This window comes from Artemia sp. Qi Xiang Cuo, chromosome 16 (assembly GCF_049724085.1).
Source record: "Artemia sp. Qi Xiang Cuo chromosome 16, ASM4972408v1, whole genome shotgun sequence".
NCBI lineage: Eukaryota > Metazoa > Arthropoda > Branchiopoda > Anostraca > Artemiidae > Artemia > Artemia sp. Qi Xiang Cuo.
Window position 1 is genome coordinate 60,211,021 of NC_142809.1, and position 13,541 is coordinate 60,224,561.

General features: G+C 39.1%; 1 protein-coding gene across 1 annotated transcript in view; it reads right to left on the bottom strand.

Moving 5' to 3' along the window:
• Gfrl (Glial cell line-derived neurotrophic family receptor-like) overlaps positions 1-13,541 on the bottom strand; it is a 344,955-nt gene that overhangs the window by 255,763 nt on the left and 75,651 nt on the right. The window contains exon 5 of the mRNA XM_089102448.1: positions 3,069-3,213. Coding sequence (XP_088958574.1) covers positions 3,069-3,213 — 145 coding nt within the window. The remainder of the gene's footprint in view (positions 1-3,068; positions 3,214-13,541) is intronic.

The window sequence follows — 13,541 nt, forward strand, 5'->3', positions numbered from 1 at the left end:
ACGTGTATCCTTGCGTCACGCTGGGCATACTTCTGTCGTGCGGCTTAACACTGTATATTGTCGAACAGGTTTAAAAAACACAGGAGCACCAGTACAACACAGAAACTCATAAAGGAAATGTACCAAGAGCAACAGAAGTAAATCCCTTTCAGAGTGGAGCTTAATAGCCTACATAGTTTTACACAATGCTAATCAGTATGTAATCGATGTAATAGTACTATTACGGAGAAAAAGAGGAATTACGCGTAATAGAATTTGACTCAAAAATTTCTCGTTCTTTTCACTTGTTGAAAATTTCACAAAGAAGAGCAAATCGGGAGGGGGGGGGGGATTCAATATTTTATTCAATTTGATTGCTTGGAGCTTTATACAGAAGCACAAGAGAACTAATCAGGCTTTGAAACTGGGGGGTTACATGACTTATCTTTGTAGCATGCGCTTAAGGAATAATGTGGTTTGCTTACGAGAACACGTCACAGACGCAAACCAATGGGAATACGTTTCAGTTTTTATTACGAAACTATATGAAATTAATATCGTTTTTCCTCGCTTGTAACACATTCTTCTTCTGCGTCATTAAATAGATTAAATAAAAAAACAAGTTTTTTTTTAACTGAAAGTAAGGAGCGACATTAAAACTTAAAACGAACAAAAATTATTCCATATATTAACGCCTTGCTCCTTACGCTAAAGTTTTTTATTGTTTAAAAAAAATAGAGTTGTGAGAAAGTCAAGCTTTTGCGTAAAGAGCAAGGCGTTGAGGAGGGGACAGCCCCTTTAATATACGGAATAATTTCTGTTCGTTTTAAGTTTTAATGTTGCTCCTAACTTTCAGTTAAAAAAACTTTTTTTTTTATTTAATTTTTGAACATTTTTAAATAAATACAGGTTTTGACCTTGGCTCACAGTACATGAATAATTAAAACAAAATTTTCATATTAATTTACTTTTATTTGGTTAAATGGCTTTCTCAAAACTTGTTTCCTTTTATTTACGAACGTTTTTATTAGTAATAAATACACGTAACTTACGAATTAATTTACGTAACGAACTTCTATATTCATATATTTTTAATACGTACATTAGGGGGTTTGCCCCCTAGTCAATACCTTGCTCTTTAAGCGAGAGTTCGAATTTTGTTCCAATTTTTTATAACTGACCGCTTAATCACAAAGGCCGTTAATTAGAATAAATAGCTCTTATGAAGGTACTAAAAAATCTCTGGCTTAAAGAGTGAGGTACTGACTAGGGGGTGAACCCAATCATATATGTAATATTTTCTGTTCGTTTAAAGTTTTGATGTTGCTGCTGTTGCAGTTGAAAAACTTGTTTTTTTATATTAAATTTCTGATCTTTTTTTAAATAATGCTGGGAAGTCCGGCGTCCCCTTCATAGCAATTGCCCTTCCCCCATGAAAACTTCCTTTATGGAAAGATCCTCCCACATAACCCCCGACCCCCCCCCACTACCAGGGAAAATCTCCCCTGAAAACGTCTGTACTGTATACTTTATGTTAACATTGGGTAAAGTTCATAACTTTCAGCCCTCCTCCCGGGAACTTCGGGGGATTAAGTCATCCTAAAAGACATAGTTATAATATTTTCGACCATTGTGAACAAAATGGGTATCTCAAAATTTTGATCAGGTGACTTTGGGCAAAAAATGAGCATGCGAGGGGGCCTAGTTGCCCTCCATTTTTTTGGTCACTTAAAAAGGGCACTAGAACTTTTAACTTTCATTCCAATGAGCCCTCCCACGATATTCTAGGACCAATGGGTCGATACGATCAACCCTGGGGGAAAAAAACAAATAAACACGCACCCGTGATCTTTCTTCTGGCAAAAAATGCAAAATTCCAGATTTTTGTAGATAGGAGCTTGAAATCTCTACAGTAGGGTTCTCTGATAAGCAGAATATGATGGTGTGATTTTCATAAAGGTTCTATAATTTTTAGGGGGCCTTACCCCCTTTTGTCGAAAATCAGCCAAGTTTTCTCAGGCGCGTAACGTATTATGGGTAGAATTAAACTTGATGAAACTTATATATTTGAAATCAGCATTAAAATCTGATTCTTTTGATGTATCTATTTGTATCAAAATACCGTTTTCTAGAGTTTCGGTTACTATTTAGCCGGGTCGCAATAACCAATACTATATGTTAACATTGGGTAAAGCTCATAACTTTCAGCCCTCCCCATGGGGACTTCGAGGGATTAAGTCATCCTAAAAGACATAGTTATAATATTTTCGACTATGCTGAACAAAATGGCTATCTCAAAATTTTGATCAGGAGACTTTGGGAAAAAAATAAGCGTGGGAGGGGGCTTAGTTGCCCTCCATTTTTATTTTGTCACTTAAAGAGGGCACTAGAAATTTTAATTTCCGTTCCAATAAGCCCTCGTACGATATTCTAGGACCACTGGGTCGATACAATCACCCCTGGGGAAAAGAAAAAAAACAACAAAAAAACAAAAAAACAAATTAATAAACATACGTGATCTTTCTTCTGGCAAAAAATGGAAAATTCCACATTTTTGTAGATAGGAGCTTGAAACCTCTACAGTAGGGTTCTCTGATACGCTGAATATGATTTTGTGATTTTCATTAAGGTTCTATATTTTTTAGGGGGTCTTTCCCCCTTTTTTCGAAAATCAGCCAAATTTTTTCAGGCGCGTAACTTTTGATAGGTAAGATTAATCTTGATGAAATTTATATATTTGAAATCAAAATTTAAATCTGATTCTTTTGATGTATCTATTGGTATCAAAATTTCGTTTTTTAGAGTTTCGTTGCCATTGAGCCGGGTCGCTCCTTACTTAGTTCGTTACCACGAACTGTTTGATTAGGTCTATAGAAAAATATATTAGTTCTTGTTATGATTCTTAAAAACAGGGTAGGAGGGATTCGAATGAGTAGAGCTTTCAAAGACAAGCTCTTGAGGTAAAGAACTTCATTTGTTTACACAAGCCGAATTCTACAACATTGTTGGTTAGAAATTCAATTGTCTGATAAGAAAAAACCGAAGGTGTCAAAATTTGAATAATAAAAATAAGTTAAAACTTCACTTACTTGTCTGTCATCCTACATTGATTATCCCTTACTTTGCATTTTTCTTTAAATTCATCATGAGCTGCAACACATTTTTTATCTCGATTACAAACAGAGACAGCATGGGTACAGAGTGGGAGAGCATCTATTGGGTATGGGTCTTTCTCTGAAACGTTAAGAAATCATTAGAGACGAGTTTCAGTAATAAAATAAATAAATATGTATTTTTGAAATTATAATTTTGAACCGTAGCGCTTGAAAGTATGTATTTTTTATTTTTTTTATTTTTTTTTGCTTTCTAAAGATAAAAATCTTTCAAGACTTTCAAAAAACAAGAAAATTTGTGTGGACTTGTTAATAAATTAATTTTTTTAATGTTGAGTATTTTTTTTATATAATATAATATTTTTTAATAATTTAATAATTTTTTATAATATAATATTTTTAATATAATATTTACTGTCGTTGTCGTTAAATGCCTAGATATCCTCAAATTTTAATATGTAAACAGCAAGGGGCCATAAAAATTGCTAGAAACCTCCATTATGCTGCTAGTCTTTTCCTATTTACTTCAGTAAAAAACTTCCTCCATTAAATGAACGGTGCAATTTGTTCTTTTTTTCTTATTGTTTTCAATTATTACAAAAGTCCCCTTAAAGGCTTAAACTTGAAGTAAAATCAAGTGGATAAGTGGCTAATTCCCTGATTTCTAAAAGTTTTGTTATTTCTGGGAACAAAAACTGCAAACTTTGTAAAAGCTGAAGTAAGCAGAAAAGCTCATTTTTTAGACTAAATAAGTAATAGATCAATACGATACAGATCAAACATTAAATCAGGTCACAGTTTAACACAGGAAAACAGAGAATTTACAAGAAAAACGTTAATTGTAAATGTTCATGTAACAATTACCAGTAAAAAGTGTTTTTCGTTTTTTCCTACAGGCTTCAGACATCTTTCAGAGGCAGTGCAACAGCGCTGTCCAAGCAGAGAAAAATGTTGGCGCACTGCATTATTTTTTTGGTTTTTGGTTTTTGGGGTTTTAGACCAGGGCACTTCGTATAGAAGGAGTTTTCTTAGAAACGTCAAAAGAGGCTCATTCGATTAGAAATTGAAAGTTCTATTGCCCTGTTTAAGGGTCGAAAATGATTGAGGGCAAATCAGCTGGGGTGGTTTAATGATGACCCCCCCCCCCTCCCCTTCACCCCAGGAATAGGGATGTAAGTTATACTAGGTGTTCATTATTAACATACAAGGTTTTTATGGAACAGGTGGTGGAGGCTCATTCAAGCAATAATAGGCAGATAGTGGAAACTTCGGAGGAGGCTCATTCGAATGGAAATAAGAAGTTCTGGTGCCCTTTTTAAGAGTCAAAAGGGATCAAAGGGCAACTACTCCCACGTCCTCGCTTCCCCAAATTCGTATGATAAACATTTTGAGATAACCTTTTTATATACATAGTATTCATATGACAAGATCCTTTGGGATAAAACAGCCCCTCAGAACCTGGTAGCAAAGGTTTTAAGTTACGACCCCGGGGGTGTATAAGGTTTTTGATGGAGAAGGTGGTCAAATAAACATTTGAAGAGGCCAATTTAATCGGAAATTGAAAGTTCTAGTTCCTTTTTAAGAGTCAAAAGGGATGGAGGCCAACCTGCCCCCCGCCCCCGGACGCCCTAATTTACCCCAACTACAAGCGATCGAAATTGTGAGATAGCCATTTTGCTAAAAATAGTCCAAAGAAAATACAACAATGCCTCCAGGGCTGACAAAACCCCCCAAAGCCCTGGGGCAAGGTTGTAAGTTGTAACCCTGAAGCAACAAAGGTTTTTGTGGAATGGGTGGTCGCATAAACTTCGGATTTGCTTATTCGATTGGAAGTTGGAAGTTATAGTGCCCTTTTTAAGAGTCAAAAATATTTGAGGACAACCAGACCTCCCCACGCCCATCATTTCCCAAAAAAAATTCCCATCATTTCCAATCATTTCATCATTTCCCGAAATCAAATTTCGAAACACCTATTTTTACAGCATTGTTGAAAAGTCCAGTAACTATGCCTTTGGGGACCCCCCCCCCGCCACACACACACACACACACACACACACACACACACACACACACACACACACACACACACACACACACACACACACACACACACACACACACACACACACACACACACACACACACACACACACACACACACACACACACACACACACACACACACACACACACACACACACACACACACACACACACACACACACACACACACACACACACACACACACACACACACACACACACACACACACACACACACACACACACACACACACACACACACACACACACACACACACACACACACACACACACACACACACACACACACACACACACACACACACACACACACACACACACACACACACACACACACACACACACACACACACACACACACACACACACACACACACACACACACACACACACACACACACACACACACACACACACACACACACACACACACACACACACACACACACACACACACACACACACACACACACACACACACACACACACACACACACACACACACACACACACACACACACACACACACACACACACACACACACACACACACACACACACACACACACACACACACACACACACACACACACACACACACACACACACACACACACACACACACACACACACACACACACACACACACACACACACACACACACACACACACACACACACACACACACACACACACACACACACACACACACACACACACACACACACACACACACACACACACACACACACACACACACACACACACACACACACACACACACACACACACACACACACACACACACACACACACACACACACACACACACACACACACACACACACACACACACACACACACACACACACACACACACACACACACACACACACACACACACACACACACACACACACACACACACACACACACACACACACACACACACACACACACACACACACACACACACACACACACACACACACACACACACACACACACACACACACACACACACACACACACACACACACACACACACACACACACACACACACACACACACACACACACACACACACACACACACACACACACACACACACACACACACACACACACACACACACACACACACACACACACACACACACACACACACACACACACACACACAGCACTCAGGGCAAGGGCTGTAAGTTAGGCAATTCGTTTATGGTTTACATGCAGTATGTGTTACTGAGAAAGGTCGGTATATTTGACCTTTACTTTACAAAAATACGGGTTTATAAGGTTTTTGATGGAGGAGGTGGTCAAATAAACTTTTGAAGAGGCCAATTTAATCGGAAATTGAAAGTTCTAGTTCCTTTTTAAGAGTCAAAAGGGATGGAGGCCAACCTGCCCCCCGCCCCCTGTCGCCCTAATTTCCCCCAACTACAAGCGATCGAGCTTGTGAGATAGCCAATTTGCTAAAAATAGTCCAAAGAAAATACAACAATGCCTCCAGGGCTGACAAAACCCCCCAGAGCCCTGGGGCAAGGTTGTAAGTTGTAACCCTGAAGCAACAAAGGTTTTATGGAATGGGTGGTCGTATAAACTTCGGATTTGCTTATTTGATTTGCTTATTTGATAACTATGCCTTTGGGGACCCCCCCCCTCCACACACACACACACACACACACACACACACACACACACACACACACACACACACACACCACACAGGGCAAGGGCTGTAAGTTAGGCAATTCGTTTATGGTTTACATGCAGTATGTGTTACTGAGAAAGGTCCGTATATTTGACCTTTACTTTACAAAAATACGAAGGGCAATCATGTGAGCCTTTCCCAGAATGTTGAGGGGAGTTTTAAACTAAATCAATAAACCTTATGTTCATACGGGTTTTCAAAAGGGCTTAACTCAGAAATGACTAAGTAATTTAACTTGGAACTTTCAGGGCATGATAAACGAGATGACCAATTTACCAAAAAGGCAATATTTGCACGCTACCACTATTACTACTACCACAACTACCACTACTACTACTACTACCACCCTTACTGCCACTAAAACTACTGCTTCTATAGGGATTAAAAACAAGACTGAGAAAATTGAAATAAACCTCTGAGGAAAAGCTGAGGGGAAAGTTGAACTAAATCAGAAAATACTGTATGAATACAGATTGCTGATGGGGGCGTATCAGCAATATTTTCTTATTAAGAGGAAACTTCTGGGGCATCATGAGTGGGATGTTCAATTGACTGAAAGGCAACATGTACTTGCTACTACCTCTATTAATACTGCTGCTACTACTGTTACTACTACTACTAATACAACACTATTACTGCTACTACTGTTCTAACTACTGCCACTATTGGGGAGGAGGAGGTCTGATGTGTCTCTTCCTCCACCACTATTTGTTTTCTAACGCCACACCAATGACACTGGCGGTGCCGTTAGATTATACAATTACGTTCGAGGGGTTACAAGGGTTCTATAATATTTTTCGCACAAATATTACAACCAGTGGGGTTTGAAAGGTCCACTTCCTTAGGAGGAGGTAAGGGCGAAACGATCGGGCCCGAGGTGTCACGATCTGTATCACCACTGATATCTCTCTAAATATCCCTTTGGAGGGAAACGGACCCCTCTGCTGATATACGGTAGTAATGACGGTACTTCTCGAAAACTCTTTTCCAACCCCACCAGGGATCGGGGATAAATCTCGTACAGTTGTAGAAAATACCTTACTTTTATTCTCCAAATCTCAGGAATCCCGTCACAAAACATGAACTCTAAACACAATTCTAAACGTAGACTCTGAAGTCTATATACGAACAAGCAAACAACTCAATGTTTTCACACAAGGAAAACTTAGGTTGATGTGGACCCCAGAATGACACCGGCCAATCCGACAAATTAAAGTTAGAACCCACTGATTTTTTTTTCAATAAGATTATTTTTCAATGACCGAGATTAGCCGAACAAAAGCAGATTTTAACCAAAACTTTACTTATTATGCAACGACTGATTTAGCAATAAGAATTTAACTTGTCCTTTAAAATTATACTATAAACAGATCTAATCAAAAAGTAAACGGGTCATTTATCTGAAAAAGTAAAAGGGACAGAAACCCAGCAACCACTACTAGCATAAATAAGAATATGCGTACGAAGGTGAACATTTGACAGAATATTGAGGGGAATCGGAACTAAATCAAAACACACTATATTCATGCATATTATCAAAAGGGCGTATCAAAAGAATGGATTTGGGTTTAGAGTTGGTTACTTCAGAGAATACTTAAAAGAGAACATCAATTGACAAAAAGGTAATCTGCACTTGCCAACACTAATACTACTGCCACTGGCTACTTTTACTAAAACTACATTTACTACTGCTACAACTGCCACTAAACTACTTTAACTACTGCTTCAATTGCAACAGCCTGTAAGGCTTACAGCATTAAGATGAAAAATGTGTCAAAAAAGGTCGTAAGGGCATATCACCAGTTGGAACGGCTTACCGTATCAAGGTTAAACCTTCGGGGCATCATGAGGGGATATTCAACTGACCAAAAGGTAAAATGTACATGCTACTACTGTTATTAATACTGCTATTACTACTGTTGCTACTACTATTATTACAATGCTAATACTGCTACAACTTCTTTTACTACCCCTCAACTACTGTGATACTAGTGATGTTAAGGCTAAGTCTGTGAAGGTGAAAATATGAGAGAATATTGAGGGAAAATCTCAATCTTAATAAGGGCACTAGAACTTTTAATTTCCAATCGTATTAGCTTCTTTAAAATCTTCAATGATATTAGTAACTAGAATAGAGAAGCGCTGTCTATGATTTTGCTTATATGCTCTTTCCTTTAATTGAAAATCCCCTAAACATTCCTTAAGAGTTTCACCTTAATATCCTTAGTGTCATTATTTACCGAAACCGTAGAAATAGTATTAAAGGTATGCACATAGTGTCTTCTGGATAGTTCAAAATACGCCACAACTTACCCTGAAAGGTGTAACTTGATAATGTGAGCCGTTCTTGAGATATTGCTTTCTCACATTTTTGAAATTCTACATGCTTATAGTTCGTTTTGATTCAGTTCAATATCCACCTTAATATTCCTTTAAAGCTTCCCTTTAATAAACTTAGCTTGTGTAGTAGTAATAGTTGTAGTAAAAATATGCAAACAGCACCTTTGGTTTTCTTCAACATCCCCTTCAGCAAACGATAAAAGTTTCAACTTAATACCATCAACCGTTCCCGAAGTATTAGTGCTACTTCCTCTTGACAACTTGCTTGGGCTTAGTGTGTTTCGATTTAGTTCAATGCACTTTCAATATTGCCCGATGATCATTGCCTTAATACCCTTTGCTTTAGTAGCAGCAGTGTTAGCACCTGCAGTAATAGAGTAGCAGTACAGTAGTAGCAGTAAAATTAATAGTAGTATCCTTAGCTTTAGTAGCAGTAGTAGTAATATTAATAGCAGTAGCATAATAGTAGCAGTAGTAGTAGTAGTAGTAGTAGTATGAGTAGAAGCAGTAGTATTATGATGCAGATATGTCTTTTTGTCAGTTGAGCATCCCCCACAGCAAGCAAGGTAAGCTTCAATTTCACACACAAAACTGTTCCTAAAATATTGGTGATATGCCCTTTTGACAACCTGTATACAGATGACGTGTTGGGATCCAGTTCACTTTCCCCCCAAAATGTTCCCTGAAAATTTTAGCTCATACCTTTACGCATAGTTGTAATAGTAACCACAGTAGTAGTATGAGTATTAGTAGTACTAGTAGTAGTATGAATAGTGATAGCACTAGTCTTAGTAGCAGCAGTAGTGTTATAATAGTCTTTTGGTCAGTTGAACATCCCTTTCATATAGTCCTGGACGTTTCAACTTAACACAATTAGCCATGGCTATGACATTGCCGATGTGTCCTTTCGATAACCAGTATTTTCATACGCTGCTTGAAATTTTCATCCTAATGCTCTTAGCCTTACAAGTAGATGTAAAAAAAAGCAGTAATTGAAGTAATAGTATCAGTAGTAGTATAATTAGTAAATGTAGCAGTGGTAGCAGCATTAGTAGTAGCGAGCAAATATTACCTTTTGCTCAATTGATCTTCCCCTTTAAGCATTTTCTGAAAGTTCCAACATAAGACCCAAATCAACTCTGGAGATACGTCCCTTTGACAATCTGAATACACATAGTGTCTCTTAATTTAGTTGAGATTTTCCCTCAATATTCTCTCATATTTTCACCTTCACAGACTTAGCCTTAACATCACTAGTATCACAGTAGTTGAGGGGTAGTAAAAGAAGTTGTAGCAGTATTAGCATTGTAATAATAGTAGTAGCAACAGTAGTAATAGCAGTATTAATAACAGTAGTAGCATGTACATTTTACCTTTTGGTCAGTTGAATATCCCCCTCATGATGCCCCGAAGGTTTAACCTTGATACGGTAAGCCGTTCCAACTGGTGATATGCCCTTACGACCTTTTTTGACACATTTTTCATCTTAATGCTGTAAGCCTTACAGGCTGTTGCAATTGAAGCAGTAGTTAAAGTAGTTTAGTGGCAGTTGTAGCAGTAGTAAATGTAGTTTTAGTAAAAGTAGCCAGTGGCAGTAGTATTAGTGTTGGCAAGTGCAGATTACCTTTTTGTCAATTGATGTTCTCTTTTAAGTATTCTCTGAAGTAACCAACTCTAAACCCAAATCCATTCTTTTGATACGCCCTTTTGAAAATCTGCCTGAATATAGTGTGTTTTGATTTAGTTCCGATTCCCCTCAATATTCTGTCAAATGTTCACCTTCGTACGCATATTCTTATTTATGCTAGTAGTGGTTGCTGGGTTTCTGTCCCTTTTACTTTTTCAGATAAATGACCCGTTTACTTTTTGATTAGATCTGTTTATAGTATAATTTTAAAGGACAAGTTAAATTCTTATTGCTAAATCAGTCGTTGCATAATAAGTAAAGTTTTGGTTAAAATCTGCTTTTGTTCGGCTAATCTCGGTCATTGAAAAATAATCTTATTGAAAAAAAAATCAGTGGGTTCTAACTTTAATTTGTCGGATTGGCCGGTGTCATTCTGGGGTCCACATCAACCTAAGTTTTCCTTGTGTGAAAACATTGAGTTGTTTGCTTGTTCGTATATAGACTTCAGAGTCTACGTTTAGAATTGTGTTTAGAGTTCATGTTTTGTGACGGGATTCCTGAGATTTGGAGAATAAAAGTAAGGTATTTTCTACAACTGTACGAGATTTATCCCCGATCCCTGGTGGGGTTGGAAAAGAGTTTTCGAGAAGTACCGTCATTACTACCGTATATCAGCAGAGGGGTCCGTTTCCCTCCAAAGGGATATTTAGAGAGATATCAGTGGTGATACAGATCGTGACACCTCGGGCCCGATCGTTTCGCCCTTACCTCCTCCTAAGGAAGTGGACCTTTCAAACCCCACTGGTTGTAATATTTGTGCGAAAAATATTATAGAACCCTTGTAACCCCTCGAACGTAATTGTATAATCTAACGGCACCGCCAGTGTCATTGGTGTGGCGTTAGAAAACAAATAGTGGTGGAGGAAGAGACACATCAGACCTCCTCCTCCCCAATAGTGGCAGTAGTAAGAACAGTAGTAGCAGTAATAGTGTTGTATTAGTAGTAGTAGTAACAGTAGTAGCAGCAGTATTAATAGAGGTAGTAGGAGGTACATGTTGCCTTTCGGTCAGTTGAACATCCCACTCATGATGCCCCAGAAGTTTCCTCTTAATAAGAAAATATTGCTGATACGCCCCCATCAGCAATCTGTATTCATACAGTATTTTCTGATTTAGTTCAACTTTCCCCTCAGCTTTTCCTCAGAGGTTTATTTCAATTTTCTCAGTCTTGTTTTTAATCCCTATAGAAGCAGTAGTTTTAGTGGCAGTAAGGGTGGTAGTAGTAGTAGTAGTGGTAGTTGTGGTAGTAGTAATAGTGGTAGCGTGCAAATATTGCCTTTTTGGTAAATTGGTCATCTCGTTTATCATGCCCTGAAAGTTCCAAGTTAAATTACTTAGTCATTTCTGAGTTAAGCCCTTTTGAAAACCCGTATGAACCTAAGGTTTATTGATTTAGTTTAAAACTCCCCTCAACATTCTGGGAAAGGCTCACATGATTGCCCTTCGTATTTTTGTAAAGTAAAGGTCAAATATACGGACCTTTCTCAGTAACACATACTGCATGTAAACCATAAACGAATTGCCTAACTTACAGCCCTTGCCCTGAGTGCTGTGTGTGTGTCTGTGTCTGTGGCTGTGTGGTTCGTGGTGTGGGTGTGTGTGTGGGGGGGGGGTGGTTGGTGGGGGGGGGGGGTGTGGTGGGGGGGGGGGTGTGGGGGGGGGGGGTCCCCAAAGGCATAGTTATCAAATAAGCAAATCAAATAAGCAAATCCGAAGTTTATACGACCACCCATTCCATAAAACCTTTGTTGCTTCAGGGTTACAACTTACAACCTTGCCCCAGGGCTCTGGGGGGTTTTGTCAGCCCTGGAGGCATTGTTGTATTTTCTTTGGACTATTTTTAGCAAAATGGCTATCTCACAATCTCGATCGCATGTAGTTGGGGGAAATTCGGGCGTCAGGGGGCGGGGGGCAGGTTGGCCTCCATCCCTTTTGACTCTTAAAAAGGAACTAGAACTTTCAATTTCCGATTAAATTGGCCTCTTCAAAAGTTTATTTGACCACCTCCTCCATCAAAAACCTTATAAACCCGTATTTTTGTAAAGTAAAGGTCAAATATACCGACCTTTCTCAGTAACACATACTGCATGTAAACCATAAACGAATTGCCTAACTTACAGCCCTTGCCCTGAGTGCTGTGTGTGTGTGTGTGTGTGTGTGTGTGTGTGTGTGTGTGTGTGTGTGTGTGTGTGTGTGTGTGTGTGTGTGTGTGTGTGTGTGTGTGTGTGTGTGTGTGTGTGTGTGTGTGTGTGTGTGTGTGTGTGTGTGTGTGTGTGTGTGTGTGTGTGTGTGTGTGTGTGTGTGTGTGTGTGTGTGTGTGTGTGTGTGTGTGTGTGTGTGTGTGTGTGTGTGTGTGTGTGTGTGTGTGTGTGTGTGTGTGTGTGTGTGTGTGTGTGTGTGTGTGTGTGTGTGTGTGTGTGTGTGTGTGTGTGTGTGTGTGTGTGTGTGTGTGTGTGTGTGTGTGTGTGTGTGTGTGTGTGTGTGTGTGTGTGTGTGTGTGTGTGTGTGTGTGTGTGTGTGTGTGTGTGTGTGTGTGTGTGTGTGTGTGTGTGTGTGTGTGTGTGTGTGTGTGTGTGTGTGTGTGTGTGTGTGTGTGTGTGTGTGTGTGTGTGTGTGTGTGTGTGTGTGTGTGTGTGTGTGTGT